The 20,849-nt window shown below is 38.4% G+C and overlaps 1 protein-coding gene across 4 annotated transcripts in view; it reads left to right on the forward strand.

The window, feature by feature from the left end:
• Positions 1-20,849, forward strand: part of LOC139138410 (rho GTPase-activating protein 29-like) — a 58,355-nt gene that overhangs the window by 13,373 nt on the left and 24,133 nt on the right. For 2 of the 4 annotated variants that reach the window (XM_070706781.1, XM_070706784.1), the window contains exon 2: positions 15,680-15,953. In XM_070706781.1, the coding sequence (XP_070562882.1) occupies positions 15,680-15,953 (274 nt within the window). Of the gene's footprint in view, positions 1-11,009; positions 11,502-15,679; positions 15,954-19,270; positions 19,618-20,849 lie in introns of those variants that run through there. The other 2 variants (XM_070706782.1, XM_070706783.1) reach the window with 2 other exon arrangements.

Here is a 20,849-nt window from a genome sequence, read left to right on the forward strand (position 1 = left end):
TTATTAGAGATGAAGAAAGTCCCAATTTCCATTGGTGGTCAAACTGATAAGGGTAAAATAAAACTAAGTTTTGAGAAATAAATTGGGTGGGTGAATTAATAGAGTGATTGAATTAATAGGGTTTTTACGGTAGGTTAACCTTTGGTGAAGTTTGATTTTCTATTTTAATTCTGATAGAATTTGAAGTGAAACTTTCTGATAATTGCTGATTTGATATGACAATATTTTCACAGGAATGTTCAGAAGATAGAAAAGCCAGGTGTAACCAGCCATACATCATTTTATTTTAAGAGCAATAGATAAGGAGGAGCAGAAATTAAAAAACTAAATCCATCAGTTATCTACAGACATCCGTATATAGCTTCAGCCTATTAACCTGCCAGATAGTATCACTTCCCCATCAGCCAACTCAGTGAAAAGCGGTATTGAGCCAAAACCATATGTATTTCCACCCATTGGCTTGGTCTGTTCCAAAAGCTTTAGTCCATAGAAATCATGTTTACAGTATCTGTGATTTCAGGGCCTTCAAATGTTCAATTTTTTGTTAAAATGCACCAAATGGGACATATTGTTCTTCATTAGTTTTAACGAACTTGACCTGACGATGAAATATGAACTTGGCAGGATAAGGGATAATTATGTGTTTTTCTTCATAGTCTGTAGTTTCAAGTTTTGTTCCAGAAATCATACAGAAATGTGTTGTTGTAAGTTTGTCAACACATTCTGTATGTGTGTGATGGGTATAACCAAATTTTTTAAGTCCTGACTACAATCCATTAGTTGACAAGATCATTGCGGACGGTATTGAACACAAATGTCTTCTGCTACCAACGAGTAGTTCAACATGCTTTAGAAGGAAAAAGAAAATAACACTATTTTTACAGAACAAAAAGAAAATATAAAACGTTACAGGGGATTATCCCTTTCATGAACACAATCCAAATTTACAATATATGCTGAGGAACTGTGGTAGTTTGAAAGCAAGACGTCACAAAATCTGGTAATTTGAGCAGTTAAGAGGAGATAGGCTTCCCAGTCTCATCCGAAAACACGTTTTAATGCAAACAGAACTTATCATGTAAATCCTTGATTAGTTTCATCACCATAAACAGCCAAAATGGGGAACTATGCCAATTATTTTGTAATGATCCGGCCATGCATAACATTACATGCCTGTAATCCTTATCAATGATCAACATTGGTCAGCGTATATCAACAGCCATCAATACGAGCCGCTCAACCCCACTTCCCGCAGATACATTCCTTTCTCAGCTCCTCACGCTTCGAATTCTCAAAGCCATCAAAACATCAGATAATAAACTCTGTGAATTCCTCAAACGCAGTTCAAGCTCTCACTTTTGTCTTTCAATCTGGCGGGTTGGTTGTTTTCTTTTTGAAATTCATTGAAAACTGTGTAGGTGTGAGGATAAAGGTCATGTTTCAAGAACCACACCACGGTGTGACGTTTTTTTTTCTGAAAGGGGCATCATCTTTCAAGTATGAAAATGACTTCACACAAAAGATATTCAAATGAACAGAGCTGAACATTGTCGGTCACCTGTGACTTCACACTGTTCGGAGTAACTGGTGGGTGACCGCATTGATCAATTTTTAATCCCGCAAAATTTCCGGTTTCGCTGGTTGCTGGTATCTGGTTACATTATGATATCGTTTAGGTGTGTGTATGTGTGTTCTGTTAAAAAGTTGATGGAATCAGCTTTTTTGCTGGAACGGTTGTTGTAAAGTTTTTGAGAGACAAATCATCAGCTTTCAAGATTTGGTTCTTACCCAAGTAGGGCTCGCATTTTCAATTACAGTATCTTTAGGTGAGATTGAAATTACTGCCATTGTATTTATATATGCAAGATGGGATAACTCTCTGTGTTTAAATTATGGAGTCTGGAAAGTTAAACATTGAGCAGGTGTGATCCACGAACGTTACATTTACATCATTATGCATTAAAACAACTTTTGAACCAATACTTTAAAAATAAAACACGCTCCTTGTCCTTTTAACAGTGCTATGAAATAGTTTAAGAGTTTTGTAAGTCAAGAATAACTTACGAGTTAATAAATACTGCAGAGGTAAATTTATATTCACTCATGTAATTTGATTACTTTTACTGTTTTGTCTGCAGTCATGTATTTTTTCCTTTTTTATATTGTTTATTTGTTTGCTTATTTTCTTGATTGTCAGGGAGTGTAACTGGATGAACGCCTGTTCCTCCTGTAACAAATACAATTATATGTTGTTCACGTGTGCATTTATAGAGTAAAAAAGTATAATATTGTTGTCCCACATTTGTAGATTTGAAATATGACAAATTGTCCCTGACCTTAGTCGGTGATATTTCACTTTTACCTCAATGTATAATGGTGTGCTGTTTCATCACCTGTGGAGTACGGGTATGTCATTATCCAACCTGTGTAAACCACACCCCGAGTCTGTTTATGAGGAACATTTGACCTGATCACACTAATCCTAGAGGACATTTTGTAACAAGGAAGTCCATAAGGTATTCATAAAGAGCTTTCAAACTGCTCTTTTCCACATCCCAATGGTGTTCAATGTTGCATGTTGTATTATATAAACAATTCTAAAAAGTTCATTTTGTCTTTCCGTATTAGGGAATGTGTTATTTCTGCAAAAGGACGGTGAATTTTCTCATACATGTACATTTTATCATGATTTTTTGAAGTGTACAGCTCATATCATGGTATCGATGACAATTGTCAAAGCCAATTTCGGATTCAGAATTAGACATTGTCAGCAATAAAAGTATGCTCGATCATGCAAGTAGTTATATTGGCTTTAAGGTAGTATGCGCCTCGAAAGTGAAAGACTTAAACTTTTTCCCAAACTTTCCTCAAGGAATCTTTAACCATTCTCTTTCAAAATCAATAATAAAAATTTTGGTACCAGAGAAACATATTACCTAAAATTTACAGATATTTGAAATTCAAAATGACCACTGCCCCTGTGTTAACTCTAGGGAGAAAAATAAAATTTTGGACTTTTGAAAAACTAAGACAATATATTTTACACCATTAACTTCAAAATGAATACCCACAAGTGGTGGATCAGAAAAGAATTGTAAAAGTTTGAGAGTCTGAATGTCTGTCCCTGAGACACATTCCAGCATAAGGCCAATAAGTTGCACGATATTTCAATATGATATGTGAGGGAGAAGAAGAAGTGTTGTTAATGTACAGAACAAAAATACAGAAATTTTACGAAAGGGAAGGAGATAGATTTCTGATAAGATACAATGGCATGGCATGGAACATTTCTTGATATTTTAGTAAATGCAACAGTTTGCTTCTCTTTTGTATGAATGCCTGTATAATGTTGCACATCTGTAAACATGATTCTACAATGTTGCAAGTTTGTAAACACTATCATACAGTGGTTGCAATTTTCTAAACAGTTTAGTTAAATGTTGCAAATTTGTAAACACTATCGTAGAATGTTACAGATTTGTAAACAATATAGAATAATGAAACCATATTATTGGACTTAAAAGATGGCTCTTCTGTGCAGTTGTGGAGTATGATGCTGTTGACAGCTCTGTAGGCTGCCCCAACAGAGGACTCGACCAGTACATGTAGACGTGGTGGTATAATTCACTGGGCATACATGTTTCACACATTTTTAATGTAGTCCCATTCATTGACTTGGAGTTAATCTTTTTACATTCCTGAAAAAGCATGCCATTTCAGCGTTGCCAGCTGTAAGTACTATTGCAGCATTTAGATTATTTAAAATTCTAGGCTCACTACAGTAGATTTCCAAGGTAGCTTCCAGTTCATGAATGTAAATGTCGTCTGTTTTAACCCTTTGAGCGCCAAAGTCAATTTTTGTCTGCTTTAGAAAATATACTCCAGTCAATATTTTGCAGATTTTTGTCAAAATTTTGATAAGAAACTGTAGCCAATGAAATGTGATGACCATTTGGTCCAAAATTATCAAAAAATTACAGAAAAATTCATAAAAATTTGAATAAATGTTGCACTAAAATTTTGGTGGGAACAATTACAGCACTCAAAGGGTTTATTGATCGCTTGAACCATTCATATTTCTCATAGGAGAGAAGTGGTACGTAGATGATTGTGTCATGTTTATAGAAGAGGTGATTGTTTTCGCATAAACATTTGACCTTTTGACTCTCCAAAGTTATCGTATGCACAACAATAATTTGCATTTCAACATCCTGTTTGATTTCAGACTGCAAGCAAGGTACATGTAGCTATTTCAGGTCAAAAGAGCTGGAATATCTATGTGCACTTTATATGCTTCAGGCTGACTTCTGCAATCATTTCTTGATCATGTTACTTTTCAAGTTACGAATATTCATCTACATCACTAGATCTAAATGGAAGTTGCATCTTGAAGGAAGGTGCATACACTTTACTTTATAATTGCATGGGTTTAACCCTTTCACCACCATGGTTTGTCCCAAATCCATTGTTTTCCACAGTAAAGTTGGACCTGTATACAGGGAACTGGGGGTGAAAGGGTTAAAAAAAGCGAAATACGAAAATAGTCCATGTTTTCCTGCTTAATGAGTGTTAAACAGCCCGGGTCATTTCCAAAATTGGCAATGCTATACCATAATATTATTTCCATGATTAAGCCAATCACCGATCAGATGAAGTCATTGATGACATTGCAGTCACTGCAGGTTCGCCATGGAATCACTATCAGCTACTTTTGGCCCTAGTGTAGGCTGTAACATCCAAAACTTTACCCCTGTGTTCTCTAAGAATACTTTGACAAACAGTAAGACCATCAAGCAAAGCAGCAACCAAGATGTTTAGGATTCGTTTCCATTACCCCTTTCCTGGTTTCCTTCATCTCTCTTGCCTAGAATTTTTTGAAAGCTACCATCTCCGATATAAATTTGGTTTTCTGAATGATTCTGTTTAGGTACGCGATTTATATTTTGCAGGATTTCAGGCCAGCGTACAGGCATCAAAGCAATATATGGGGTTTGGCTGTCTGAGCCAGACTAAAAATGGTATGCAATTTTGAAAATGTGTGTTGACAGAGTGGCCACACAAGTGTTCAAGATTATAACACAATATGGCGTGATTAATTGTTTATTTCACAAATGACATCCGTATTCCCATGAAATGTACAACGCCAAGTGTTTTGGCAAAACCCCTCTTTCACAACTGACAATATTTTGGACACGGATCTAGGATAATACAAGAAAAAGTTATGTGAATGGTGAAGTGGGGGAGTTTATAGCAAGATGGAGTTCAACACACTATAGCGTACGTAACCATGGACGCATGTGGAGGTTGCCAGGAAATACACTCTAGAGCTGTTGGTGTCAAATTTTTACTGATTGGCTAATGATTGGAAAAAAATATTATGGGATAGGGTTGTCAAATTTGGAAATGACCTGGACTGTTAAAGTACAATGTATTTAACTGTGTGTGCAAAAATGCAATCTTATTGTTGATTGACAAATTCTTGTTGAGAAATTGAAGTTCAGTTTCTAACAATAACATTGAACAGCACATAATTTTAACATAATTTTAGAACAGAGCATGATACCCCTCAGAATCAGAACAAAAATGCTGAAAAATAAACCATCAAAAGTTAACAGCCAATCAAAGTATCGGAAAGTTTCTTCAGAAGACACACATCAAAAGTTACAAAAATTGTAGGGCTTCTTTCTCAAATATCTATCAGATATGGTATCCATGTCAGAGAATCCCAGAGCCTACGTTTAATCACGCATCACATGTACACATGGCAGGCAGAACTTATTTTGTAAGTCAGAGGTTAAGTCATACCATACAACACAAAAATACATTCGGGAACAAATCCATTGCAAGATTGTAAACAAACCTTTCTAGACACACGCAATCTTCAAAATGTTTTCGGAACAGTGTCAGCAGATACTGAAATAAGCAGTTATGTCATCGAACATTGAGAGATGATTATCTTGTTGTTTTCTGTATAATTTGTAAATGACATAGGTCACTCCAAGCTTATCTGGAATGATATTTTGATGTTGAATGTGATAGCAGCGTAGGACACACGCTTTGTTTGAAAAGAGACGGCGTATCATAGTAATAGTTGTTTTACAACTTTAGTGCAGAATAAGGAAAGAAATGTATTAAAGTAACATGCAATATATATAGCTACAGTGATGTTAAAATAAATCAGACATTGCTGTTCTAATCTAGTGTTTTCCACGACTTGGAAAAACAGAGGTGTGACCAATTTACGTAGCACTGCATCATTTGCATATTCATTTGTTGTGGAAATATATATTTTTATGTGGTTATTTTTAACATATGAATAGATCCCTGAAAATTTACTTATTGAGAACCCAGTGTATATTTGCAGATCAAGGGGAAAATTTCTAAAATAGTAGACTTACATTAAATAAACGAGAAGGATAGGTTAAATGATAATACGGGGTAAAAATATTTGAAGCAACAGACGCCTACGTCATGCGCCACAAACCATAAACACATCGGTGAAAAATCATAAATACAGTCAGCAGGGAGAAACGGGATATGCGTTGAGCTTCTCTTCTTAATTTGTTATTAATGATCCGTTTCCTGAAGGTGGAGATGTTGAATTGATACTGAAAAACAATTTATTGAATTGATACTGAAAAACAAGTTTTCCATAATCTTATTCTCAGTATCAGGCTATCGATTTTGTGCTATCATTTCCGTAGGACGCTGAAATCTCACGTATGTACACACACGCGCGCACACTCCCACGCAATATACTGAGAGCATTGAATCCTTGATGCAGTGCTTTCTGTACCGTTTTCTAAAACATCTTTAGGTGTTGAAATGTCGTGTGCTGTGCTTAGCTGCTAATGTGCAGTGTTTATGAATTCCTTGGGTCAATCTGACAGTCAGGCCCATGCAAGAACATGTCTTACATTGTATAATTTAAACAACATCGCTCAAAATGTCTTGGGTCTCAAGTAACCTGTCTTGTTGATTTGTTGGCGTGTCTCTCGGAGGGCTCATTGCTGTCTATATAAATTACACATCAACTTTTGAAGTATCTTGATTAATGCATGATTCTATCAGAATCTACAACCAGACTAGCAATATAGGAATCTATTCTGATACCATAGACACCTATCTGTAATTCCACAACATTAAGGTAGTATGCACCTCGAAAGTGAAAGACTTAAACTTTTGCTCTAACTTTTCTCAAGGAACCTTTCAATCATTCTCTTTCAAAATCAAGATTAAAAATCGGGGGTCACTGTGCAAATTTTGGTAATAGAGAAACAGATTACCCAAGATTTACTGATATTAGAAATTCAAAATGGCCGTCATCCCTGTGTTAACTCTATGGAGAAAAAAAAAAAAAATTGAATTTCCAAAAACTAAGCATGTAAAAAGTTGTCTTTCTCCAAGAGCTTTAAAATGAACCCCCATAAATGGTAGATCCGAAAAGAATTGTAAAAGTTTGAGAGTCCGAATGTCTGTCCCCGAGGTGCGTTCTACCTTAATGTACAATACATGTACATGTACTATATAGCTATCAGTCCAAAAGATTCAATCGAATGATTCTGAGTCACCTGTGATGTCATTCAAAAGCTTTTCAAGGTTGTTGATTTTCATCTTCACGCAACCATGGTTGTTGTCTGTTTGATTGTGAAGTGTTCTTACATTTTCCAGGGACGTAGCATATCGTGCAATGACATCAGTAACTTGGCCTTCTCAGTGAACTTTAAACAGTTTTGCCATGGGATGCCAGTGTGGATGACCGTGGTGCATCCATATTGTTTTTGATGGGGGCATGAGAGGACCTCTGTACAGGGAAATGGGGGGGGGATCAGTCTCTGTAAGGGCATTATTCTAAGGCTTGACTGTGTTATGACCAGACTTTTTGAAAGTTAAATGAAAAGGAAAGAAACAAGCCAGGAGAGAGAAGGGATGTGTTTGTGTTTTGCCATCCTTCCGATAATAGCTTTTTATTTCTGTCTGTCTCATGTATGGTATGAGGATCTAAACCTCTTTGCTGCAGAATTACAAATGTCTTGTGCTGCTCCGTACACCCAACATGCACCTGCCAGTGGAGAACTGTTATCAAGTGCACATCATCCTTATGTGTCTGTTTGTTTGGAAGCTTTTTCCTCCAATGTCTACTGCCAGCTGTTAAACTTACTCTTTGCTTTCATTTACATTATGGGGAGTCCCCCCACTCCCTGACCCGTGACATAGTAATGTCATGACATGTCACGAACAAATTAGCTGATTTCTGATCTGAAAATTCTTTGATAGCGTTAGTTTGAGCTAGATCTGTGCCATTAGTACATGTTGAGTTGTCCAACTCATGCTCATTGTAGATTTATCTTTGAATAAATAGTTACCGTGGAGGCGACCTTTCTGAGTGTGGAATGTTCATTTTTGATGGTACTATATACACTTTGTGCCTGGGAGTGACTCCCATGCCAAATATTCTGGTCCATCATTATGTAGTTAAACTCTGCGATGAGGAGACATTGATTAATTATCCAACATGGACAATAAACAGATAACACGGTGAGTCTGGTATGCTGGAACAATACATGTGTATGGCATCGCCAGAGAGCCAATGGCGGCAGGCTTTCCAAGGTGACTCCTCTCTGAAATCGTACGATTCTGAATATGTTATATATATATATATAATTTGTTATTGTCGTTGTGGGTTGACAGTTGTCCATGCACTCAAAGTCCAAAGGTTGGGGCTTGCAATAGGTACGGACTGTTCAGATCTGTGTAATAACATTAAGCTGCAATTGTAAACTTCGGTACAGGGGTGCCATGCAAAAAACAGATGCCCTGCATGGGGACAAAATTAAATTTTAATAGGCAGGGGTCACGGATGGTTGATACAGATGGGTATGTCTGTAACACAGGCCACCAACCATCTTTGCTAACCTCAACTCGGTACAGGTGCTCAACAGTTGTACACTTTCGACTCCATTTCCTGTACTCCTACGTAAGTCTCTTGCTCAAACCATCCAAACCAGATGTTATAAATCGGACAAGTAATTTGTAAATTTTGTTCGTAAGATGAACATCAGCCCCCCTGTTATCTGACATCAATATGGAAATATGTTTTAAATATGGAAACATGTCGTAAAAGCAGACAATATGAACATGTTTTATGGCTCTGTAACATTTTACAGGAAAGTATTTCACCAAGGTTATGATAGTCTCTGAATTTGAGAAAAACATGTGTGTTTATACACTGTGCACATTATATGCATCGCAATATTACGCTCACCGGAAATGTGATGTCAGACCGTCACAGTATGACTTCTCAGTTTCAAACATTGAAAAGCAAAACATCAGTGTATTATTTAAGGAGTGTTTACAATTTTTGAAGTCATAGACCCTTGAGGCGGAGGAGTGTATGTATGCGTAAATTTAGACAACATTAGGTATTTTCCACACAGAAACCAACGAGGTTTACCAGAAATATACTGATAGACTATCACTGTTTTTGAAATGCCTATTTTCACCTGGATGAGTTTTCTGTAGTACCTTGTCCATGATATGAAAGTGTGACTTACATGCCCTGGGGTTGGAAGCCATTTCCTGTCAGGTTGATCTGTCGCTGTCAGGTCAAGTTTAAAAGTTCAAACCAGTGAACAGGTGAAGCGTAGCATTTCCCAGTTAACGTACTTTAACAAACTTGACAACTAGTACCGTAGAAACATGGGTGAATCAAGGTTCTTCCGGGCGCTGTAAATTTTACACTGATTTTGACCAACTTGACCTGAATAGAATTCAGAAATTTTCTCTGTCGTATACCAGAATATTTGGCAATGTATAGTCCACGTTATAGTCAATAATGTACAAATATGCTGCAAATGGACCATCAGAGTGATAAGTAATATCAGATAGGACCACTTGACCAGAGTTCGGAGCTGTCTGATTTGTTCGTACAAGATCTTGACGGTGCCATCGTGTCTAAGTTTTATTTGCAATCACTCTGATACTGTACATCCTGTGGTACAATTGTTGTCACTTGTATTTGACCAGTTCTCTGTATCAATTCACTCAGTCTGGCACAAGTAGTCACAAAAAATATTTGATCTTGCCAGCTGTTTGTTTTTTTAACAAGGGGCTTATCTCTGATTGTTCAATTTTGTTATCACCTCTTCATTATCACTATTATCAAAGGAAGTAATCGTGTCTGATATCACTTGATTTCTGAAAATCGAGTGTAATCTGTACACTTTCATTTCCCATTTTCAAGTCAAGCTTTGATATTTTTTATATTTTGCAGTTGTTGCGCAGTCGGTCCAAAATCTTCACTGTCATTTGGTTGCTGTGCTAACTCATGGGTTACAAAATGATGTGCTAGATTCTAGACCGTTTATAGTACAGAACAAGTTATGGATGTGGCCACACACAGACAATAAATTATTCCTGTGCTCAGTACACCATCAATCGACCATACACTAGCCTTGTGTTGAAAAAAGGTCCCCTGGTCACAGAAACAATTACATTCTCTCATATTTTAAGGTTGGTCAAGCTCTTCTGCTAAGCTTGTTGGGACAGAGATGTCCAAAGGTACCTCTGAGTCTGGTCTTAGTACGTGAAGCTATTCCACAAAGTGCTGCACCCAGCTTGGGGTTAAAGGGCAATGGCCCAGTGACCTAGTGCTGTATAAACACCACTAAACATTAGTTGTCGGGTCAAGAGGCCATAGCGAAATTATAACTACCCTGGCAGTGAAATTGACCTCATCCTGTCTGTGTTGACTTTATTGTCGGCAATCGTTTTCTGATTTCCTAGAAGAATTCCTCAAGGAAGATTACTGATAAAAACAAAGGCTTTCTTTTTGGAAAGGCTAGCTGCAATGGCATTTTATTGGACTTGTGGTCAGCATTGCGTACCTGACATGTTCTTATGCATTGTTTGACGTCAATGGCACTGTTATGTCAACCCGGCTGAGTCCACTCAATGACCTTTGACATATCGATGACACCATTGGCTGGAGTGACTCAGTGTCCTACGGCAGACACGCTCCGTGACTGGGAGGGGCTGTGAGTGTCTTAGTCAGCGTTAGAGCAGTAAATTTTGTATGATTTAAATTTCAGTTCCCTGAAGTTTTCCCTTCTTTCGCATATTTTCTGTGGACTGGACAGTAGATTGGCTGATCCTAATGAACTTGAAAGGACCTCTTTTCATCACAAGTATGTTGTTGTGTGGCTGTCGTGTCCATTCAAAAGATATGGTTAGTTCCAGCAGGAAGTAACACCCCCCACAAGAAATAGTTTAGTCCAGTGTAAACTTTCTAAGTTGTAAAACCAACTAGTGTATCAGTCTTAGAATCAGTGGGTCTGTGTCAGTGAACTTTGATGGTCAGCACTGGTGGATTCAGACACTTTGTACTCTCATGGAATTCAGATTTCGATAGTCCACAGTAATCATTATCAGCTATGGGATTCAAGTCGTCTCGCAAGAACCGGACCAAGTCTACTACAAGCATGAATGGCACCATGCGTCAGGTTTGTTTAGGGGTAGCTTTTTGAATGAAACTTTTCACTATAGAGGGAGTGTATATATTTTACATTACAGGGAGGGGTGTCCAGAAGGAGGAGAAATATTTTCCCTGTTTTCTTTTATATCATGGTTAGTCTAATATCTTCAAGCAACTTAGCAAGGATTCAATATTGAAGAACCGTTTTTGAAGTCGTTGGTTTTATACAAAAGTTGTACTTTGATCAGATTGCCAGATTGGCTTGGTGTGCTTTGGTCTAGGTTTGTGAATCTCCATTGAAATGTGGGTGTGATGTTTTGTATATGTCATTGTCGTTGACTCTGCCCATCTCAGAATGAAGCGTAAATCGTAGATGTAATTGGACGTATACATGTACCTGACATTTATCTTCGTCAGTGCAAAGTCGGGTTTGCTGTAGGGTGGGATTTTACACTGTATTAAAATGCAGTTGAGTAAAACCGTTGGAGCAGTCAGTTGATGTACCGGTACGTCAGCATGTGGAAAGTCATAGGCAAAACTTCACTTGGTCTGTGACCTTGTTTATTATCCCCAGGGGAGATGCATGGTTTAACTGTGAGTAGTTTACATGTAAAAAAAAACCCACTCCATCCTTTATTTATGTAGATCTGATTGTATAGGACTAGTAACAATAACAGTCTAGTTGAGTGATAGACCATTGCATTCACTTCTCTCTTGGCTTTTGCAGTAACAGTGCAGTAACAGTGTTCTAGAGGATGAAAATGCACTCATCTTTGCTTGTGTGATCTTTCATATGGGTAGTGGCGTAATACCTAAATTCAGAAAGTTTTGTAATTCAGGGATTTCAGTAAATTGTTATTGAAAGGTCAGCCCCTATGGTGCATGTATAGGTATACATCCATTATGTAATGGCTTTTTAAACTAAATGCTGCCATCTTTGGGTGTCTGGTTATCTGTGAATGGATTAATTAAGATTGAGGAATCACCTGGTGACTCAGTTAGTGCTTTACAAAATCAAGAAATGTTCGTTACCTTACTCACTGTGAGATTGGTCGTCTGTGAAAAGAATCGGCCCAGGAAACGCTCCCATTCACTGATGAAACTTGACCCAAAATTAATTGGATTTTGGACTCAGGTGCTTTCAAACAGGCATCGGCAGAAGAATTTCTTTTATTTTGGAGGATTTGTATGACAAAACATCTGATTTCCCCTATTTAGCGTTTCCTGTTGGATATTGTTTGGGTCTGTCTGTCACATTCAATGTTAGATAAGTCATTACACCACCTGCAAGGTCCCTATCTCTGCATGGTCTAAAATTTTTGAAGCGTTTTTTTTTTTCAGTCAAACTTTGCATAGGAAGCTGAAACTTTGCTGGTTAAAAAATATCAGATAGATGTCCAATGCAAGTTATTTTAATAGTGTCGAGTTGTTGTAAAAATGGTTGTGAATTCTGAATTTATTACAGTGCTGCTTTTTTTGGTTGACAGTCTTGTTTACCAAAACCACACACATCTGTTTTCCCAGCTCTTAAAATCATGCAGCTACCTTTATTTTTTGCCTTGGCCCCCTAGACTTTAATAGCAAGTGCAAACATGGGAGTTCATCTGCTGGTATCGGTGACAGTGGACTTTGGCACCAACAAGTCAAGGATACCTGACTAAATATGGAATCCAAAAAGTTTATAACCAAAATGACACCAAAGTTTTCTTACAGAACCACAACAGAGTTTTTTTGAGCTGTTTCAGTGAATGTGAACCAGACTCTGGACAATTTACAACATTTTGGACGCTTGCATGTTCTAATGCAGCCAACCGAACATTTTTCAGTGAACGTGATTGCAGTGCATATTATTAATTTTATGAGAAAAAATGCAGAAACACATGATCAGTTATCCCACACAAGCTGATTTCCAGAAACTAAATATACTTCACAAATAAATATTTACTGTCTTTGTCAGTAAGAGGTTGTTTACCTATGAGAAACACATTCTAAGGTAAATGATACATGATCACTGAAGGCGATATCTCTGTTGTGTTTGTATGTGTGTGAGTACCTGGGGTATGATGTTTGATCTGATTTCTGAGAACAGGTGAGCATTCTCATTTTGAATGTCACTTCTTACAATGATACAAAACAGCTCACATTGCTCATGTTGAGAGGAGTTGGACTTCAGTGGATCATGCGACTCGCCGGGAATGCTGTTGTTTACTGTCGTGTCACAGTGTCACATTTCCAGAACTGTGGTAGTACGACCTCTGTCATGCACTGTACAGCCTGTGAAAAAATGTCTCTGCTTATAGCTTTATGCATCACAAGGCTTTGTCCGTGAGCACGTAGACTTCAATCTGTGAAGACCCAGACAAAAGCCGCTCAGTGAGTGTTTACAAGTGGATGTCATTGCTCGTATGCGTTCATCACATCTGTTGAATACGGGCCTTTTTGTGCATGTGTATTTAGGCAGTCCTGGGAATCTGTGTAGACCAAGACAACATCAGTCCTGGAGAGCCTGGCAGATCAATGTCATTGCTCTAAGACTTGTGTTTAGTATTCATCGTTTTCCATGTGTTTGTCTGCTGTAATAAGTGGAGATAAGGGGAAAGGCATCACAGAAGGGAAGAACTATTTCAACTTGTTGCTGTGTCCATCGTATGTGTTCAAAAAGATTGAGTTTTTTGTCTGTGTGCACGTAGACTCCATTCTTTGCAGACAGACCTGATTAACGACACCCCAGAGAGTCCTTACAGACTGATATCTTTGCTCTTGTATGTTCATCGTGTGTGTTCATCATCAGCCTGTTTTTGTCTGTCTTTCATCTTTACTGATGAGACAACAGACTTGACTCCTCAGAGAGCCTGTACAGACAGAAATGTCATTGCCTCTCTGCATTCATTATGGGCCTTGTTTTTGTTCATGTTCACATAGACCGTGCTCTCCAGAGAGAGTGTTCCAGTTTGTACCGGCGGATGTATCGTGTTGCTGTGTGTATTCATGCTGGGCGTTTATTGTCAGCGTGCACGTAGACCTCAGTTGAGATTCAGATTGTATGCAAGACTCCACAGAGAGTGTATATACATGTATATGTATAGGATAAAGCCCGAGTACGAGGGCTCTTCTGGTATATAAAGTCCAACCCAACGATAAAATGTCGAGGCCGCAGGCCGAGACATTTTATCGTAGGGTTGGACTTTATATACCGGAAGAGCCCGAGGACGAGGGTTTTATCCGACTTAAAAACTATCGCCCCTAACTGATATATTTTCGTTTTCAATGTGTTTACGTCAACCATCCCCTTTGTCAATGTAACATGTTTAGAATATGAATTAAAACTTTTATTTGTGAAATAGCCTTCCGATGTAATGGAACATCCTATAAATGCCCTAGGCACATTATATAAATGCCCTAGGGCCCAGCAGATTTTGTGTTGCAGCTGGTTTCCACTGTGTTACCAAATTTGAATATTAAAACGTACCAGATGTCTACAGAATATGACATGTTCACTTTTGATTGGACAGTATTTTACTACGGCGCTGTCATTCGTTTCTGGAATTTGGTGACCAAGGCTTTATGAGTAGATAAAACACCCTGAATTGAGCACTCTGATTGGTCAATCAACAGTAGATAGTTTTTAAGTATATATACGCATATCATTACTCATATCTATCCATCGCAGGCTTTCTATTACCTTTGTGTACATAGATTGTAGTCACTAGTGACCGGATGGTAGACTCCCAAGAGTGACTCACTTGTACTACAACATATCGTATCAGTCCATTCAGATCTGTCTCTTGTGACAGATGGACGTTGATTACATGATGACCTTCCACAGTTTATCAGATAGTTACTTTCATCTGTAAATCATTTGTAATTCACGCAAATAACATCTGTTGATTCAGTTTGGTAACTCCAGCCATTACATAAAGTCTGGCAATGTTTATTATGTGTACTTTACATAAAATATACACATGGCCACAAGGTGTACACATGTTTAGAAAAGCCCCGCAGTCAAGTTAAAATAAACAAGTTTCATTTAACTGAAGTCAATGACTCCATTTCAAATGAAGGGCATTTTATTGATTTGTATGCGTGCTAGGTGGATATTTTGAATCATTCAGAAAATTTGTCTCTATGTTTCTCAAAAGGTCAAGCCTCATAATCATAAAAAGAACCAAAGCAGCAGTGTATTCATATTCGTGTTTGTGCTTGCAGGATTCATTTGGTGATTCCACAAGTCGTCAGGGCATGTCGTCAATGGGAATAACTCCGGACTCCAGTCCTCGTCACTTCGGCCAACGCACCAGAAAAATCAGTCGGAGCGGCATCGGCAGTAAAGCCAGCAAGAGCAACTCACTGAGTAGTTTGAGTTCGGACTGCGTAGACGCTGCCATCATGGACCAAGAGGACATCATTCAACTCACCCAAGAAGTCAGAAACTTCTCAGATGCTCTTGCCAAGCTAAAAAATATTTTTCACCCTGACGGAGGTAAGTTCAAACTGGCAATTATGATATAGTTGATTGATTTCCATGGCAAGTTTGGTCTTTTGGATGAGATGAAAAATGTGTCTTTGAAAAATTTTTAAAAAGGAACTTAAAATGTAAAATACAGGTTTGCTTATGGTCTGTAGTGTGATTGAAGTGGTGTTGACATCATCTGCTGACCACTGTTTCATGATGTCACTTTTGAAGAAATTTGGATGTGCTGACTCAGCATAGTCCCGGCCTTAGAGGCATCAATGTGCTTTTCTTTACAAAGGGCGCCCTCTCTGGTCAGATCTTTAAAACCACAGGCAGTTGTGCTAACCCCAAAAGTAATGGTAGAAGGCAAGAAACCTATGAACTACACACGAGACATAGTTTACTTAGGCTAATGTTATTTGATATGAAATTATTTGTCCCTGCACTTTAAACTTTCACCCAAAGTCCATCTGTTACCGGCTTCTGCTGTTTCACAGATGATCAATTCTGCAAGTTGTCTAACATTTGTGTCGTTATGAAATGTTTATGATGATGTGAAACCTGTCTTGTCTCATGATAAACAGCATGTCCAAAAATGGGGAGCGTGTTTCATTCCCCATGTAGTGAGTTTCAATTACGAATTAGTATGTATGTGATCATACCAATGGCTGCTTGATTGGTTCATGCAGGTGCCCTAACACCTGGTGACAATGTTGAATATCCAGTCAATGCCTTTTGTATATTTTATGAAATTCTATTGCATTAAAACCATTACTGGCCACTCAGCACATTAATCTGGTCAATAGTACTATTGCATCATATGACTAAAGCGAAAATGTGTAGAGCACAAAGAATAGAGCAATATGAACCGAAACTTGAATGTTCAAAATTGTTTCTGTCCAGGTGGTACAGTCTGTCTAGATGTCATTTTGCAGTATCAGATTCAGCAAAGACAGTGTGAAGGCCATGTTTTTAGCTCCACTGTGTGGAGATATGTACTTTACCGTGGAACTAGGACTGGTTATGAAATGGCATGAATGTTGTTTTGGTCGTATATCAAGGAAGTGAAGTGAAACAAATACTGTAATTTCTGGTCGTTGTACAGTGTCCAAGCACACCGCCCTCACTCAGAACATGAAAATTAGTCTAGAGTGAAGCATGGACAAACTCATAGACTCCTACTCTTGGACTCCTAAATAAAATAGTCGGACAAGATGTGGATTTACCGGACAAAGTGAGTTTTTTTTTCAAAAATGGCCTTTTTTCCGCCACAGTTGGACAACTTCTGTACAAAGGTTTGAGTACACAACAGTTCAAAAGCTGGCCATTGTCGGCACACATACTTGTACTCGGATCTCTCTGAAGGACATAAAAGCGAATGTATACTGGGTTCATAAAAGGTACAATACGGTTGTTTTGTCAAGGCTATTGCTGATGCCGGTAGTTAATAGCTCCACAGAGAAACCTGGCATTGATAGCAAGTCAGCAAGGCATAGTTTTGAAATGTTTGAGATGAAAGACTCCCATGAAATGTCCCCATGCTACGATTGTTACTGGCAATGAAAGACTAATTTAGAACTTACAGCAATAAAAACAGAGTTTGTTCCGTTTTCTATTGCATTGTATTTCCTACTGCTGAAGTCATATAATGTTATGTTTGTTTTTGAATGAACAAAAGATGTGTAATCTGTACCATAGAATTGCTCTGTTTTGGTGATGCCGCACTCAATGTACAGTAATTTTTCCTATAGTTCTTCTGTGAAAGAAATTCTTCCACAAGTCCAAGGAAATGGCATTAAATTTGTACTCTGTGGCAAGTTTCCTGTCTTTGTACAATGGCAGCTTTTTTCCCAAAACAGCATCGAGAGTGATCTTGGCCTTCACTTATTGTTAAAATTTTAAATGACCATCTTCAAACCATAGAGAGTATTATGTCTATTCTCCCTATGTTCTTGTACAGTGAGCTCCTTCAAGTACACTAATGAATGTTGTAGAGTTGCATGTAAATTTTCAAAAGTGAATGTAATATTTTCTTGCCATACATGAAGCTTTATGAAATCTTTACTTTCCAAAACTTATATTTGGATCAATGATATGAATGTTCGCTGTGTACTGTAGACAAGTTTTAAGCAATTTTGAGCTTGGCATTGAGCTATGTCAGTACACCAAACGATGACAATACATAGTGCATATGTGAAGGACTGGAAGAGTTTTTGAAAAAAATACCTGTTGCCTTTATTTCAACTTGAGGATTCACAAGGGCCATTCAGGTCCTTGATTGCAGTGCTCAGAGCCGTGTTCCAACAACACGTACCTCGTCTGCAAAATGTATGTTTTCATCACACACAGAAAAGATTTCACCAGCTCCTTGAGGTGTTTGAAACTGCAGGAAATTAACATAACAATATTTGTCGTTGCACGACAATTCTTTCTGAAAAGACTGTCAACTTGAAGAATAGTTTGGCAAAATGCTTCATTTGGCGAACATGTCGGGTGCGGAAATATTGCTAAGTGGCCGAGAAGCAAAACACAGGCACTATGGGTGCGTCCGGGCGAATTGTTTTCTAAAGAACGTAAGTGAGTTTGAAAAGTCTTGAGAAGGCTATCGCCATAGTGACTTAAGTGTCCGCTGAGATTGGAGCGCAAATCCTTGGATTTTAATAATACTGTAGTCATAACAACACTTTTGAAATGGACGAAGCCCCCACGCTCAGGAATGTTAATGCGGACAACAGAATCCTGAGTCAACTTCTCGAGACTTTTGCAAGTTCTTAAGTTTTCCTGGCTTTCATTACAGTAGTATGACGTAGCAAGCCAGAGTGACAATGCCTGAGCAACTTCTCAAAGGCTTTACTGTGCATGGATTTCCATCTTTACAGGTGAAACAGATCTATATAAGCTGGGGTCCCAGGCCCCCCTCTTTTGTTCGCCAAACTGTCACTTTGACTACGCATAGGTTTACGGCTGGCAACAGACAACCTGGTAACAAAAGGATTCACTAAAGTTACCAGCAGCAGCTTTACTTGGAACAAACCATGGGATCCTCACAGGGTTAACCAGGTCTTTCATGGGGTGACAAATCTGTACTTTGCACAAAGTGGCATTGTTGAATCCCGTGAAAGGTAGAGCTGAAATATGTATTCATCTTTCACAGGTGATGCTTGTATTGTAACAAGTCAAACAAGTGCAGCTCTATATTGAAGTGATTTGCCTGCCTCATGCTGACCTCCCCTTTGGTGTGAAATGGATCGCTCCACGGCTTTTAACCAATTGCTTTCAGATTGAAAGATTGCAATGGTGCAAGTAAGATGGTATTGTGGAATAAAACAAAAGAGGATATTGATTTCTTTTTAACAGCGCACTTGCATGCTCCGCTCAGTACACAACAAACCATGCGGAAATCTACCGAACCTGGTTGCACTTTGTGCTAGTCCATCAACCGTGTCGGATTTTTTCTCTTGTTCTCCCTTTCATTCTGTTACCTGCCCTCATGAGTGGCGAACATGTACCATGTGTGACAGGTCTGATCTGGTGATTGTGGAGCTGTCCCAGGACGCCAACCATAATCACCCCAATGGAATTAAAACCAAGGAGATAGAATTCTGGTCGGAGGATGAGGAAGAAGAAGAAGAAGAAGAGGAGGAGGCCGAGACTAAACGAGCAACTGACCAGGGTTGTTGTCGTTGTAATGGTAAGCAGCTTAGTCTTCGGGTCTGATCTCGATTCTGGATGAACACAGTGAAGGAGTCTTACACAGTGGGTTGATCAATTTACCACTGTCAAGTCCAAAAGAAGGTACTTTGTCTGTCGGGGTTTGATTTCACTGTACAGAGCAAAAGTTGTCTGAAATCAGGGATTTTCTGTTTCATGAAGTGAGTAGATCAATTTATTTTCAAGTCCTCTGTTGTAAGAGTGAGTTTGTAACTGTGGGTGAAAATCACGAGTCACAAAAGTGTTATTTCCAGCAATAGTTTTTTCAGCTCCAGTTCTAGGAGCTACGTCGATAAATTTGTTTATCTAATCTTTCAGACTACTCATTCCTGTAATAACATTATCGATATTAGGCATATGAAAAACATATAATGGCTTCGGGTGCAGACAATTGGCATTACGTCTTGTCTCAGTAAGTGCGTAGTACAAGTGCAGGCACATTTATGGCGACACTTGGTATTCATTGATTCTGAATACAGCCTGGTATTGCAGAGCCTTGGGCCTTAGTAGGTGTCCTACCTTCCATTGTAGAACTTTCTAGCCAAGGAACTCTGTATAACCACTTGTGTAACTTGTAAACACGCCGGTCGGTAATTGGCAACTGGGAAGGACACAGTCCTGTGTTATGGGCGCCTGATATGCACATGATAATTGCCCCGCGATAAACACGAATTGTCAACACCGATAAAGCAGATATGGCGGGGACTCTTTGTGTCGGGTGGTTGACGAGTTTACTCAGTAAATATTTCTTCTTACGCATTCGATTTTTGGATTGGGAGCCCCTTGAATTGCATTTTATTTTTTAAACAAGATTTGTGGTTTTGTAAAGAAAGTGCCAACAGAATCAACAGATCAAGGGATTGAATTGTTGTCAGCAGTGGAGACATCACAAGTGGCTAAAGACACCGATCTGTACAAATGTTGATGTATTGTTATAGTGATATGTGCAGACCTCAGTAATGCCATCAGATGGAATGGTTATGCGACACACAGATTGCGAGGTTAAATATTGATTGCGAAAATGAGAGTAAAACGGGAGGATGTTTATTGAAGACGTGAAACAATGTTCAAACAGAGACAGATAATGATTGTTTTCTCAGTGTGGATGGATGTGTAGTGTTCTCATTGTTGTATTTGTGATGAATACTCATCAAAGAAAGTATGGCTTCCATCTTTGGATGTTTTCATCAGAACAAAATTACCAAATAAGTC

The sequence above is a fragment of the Ptychodera flava genome, chromosome 8, assembly GCF_041260155.1.
Source record: "Ptychodera flava strain L36383 chromosome 8, AS_Pfla_20210202, whole genome shotgun sequence".
NCBI classification, from domain to species: Eukaryota; Metazoa; Hemichordata; class Enteropneusta; family Ptychoderidae; genus Ptychodera; species Ptychodera flava.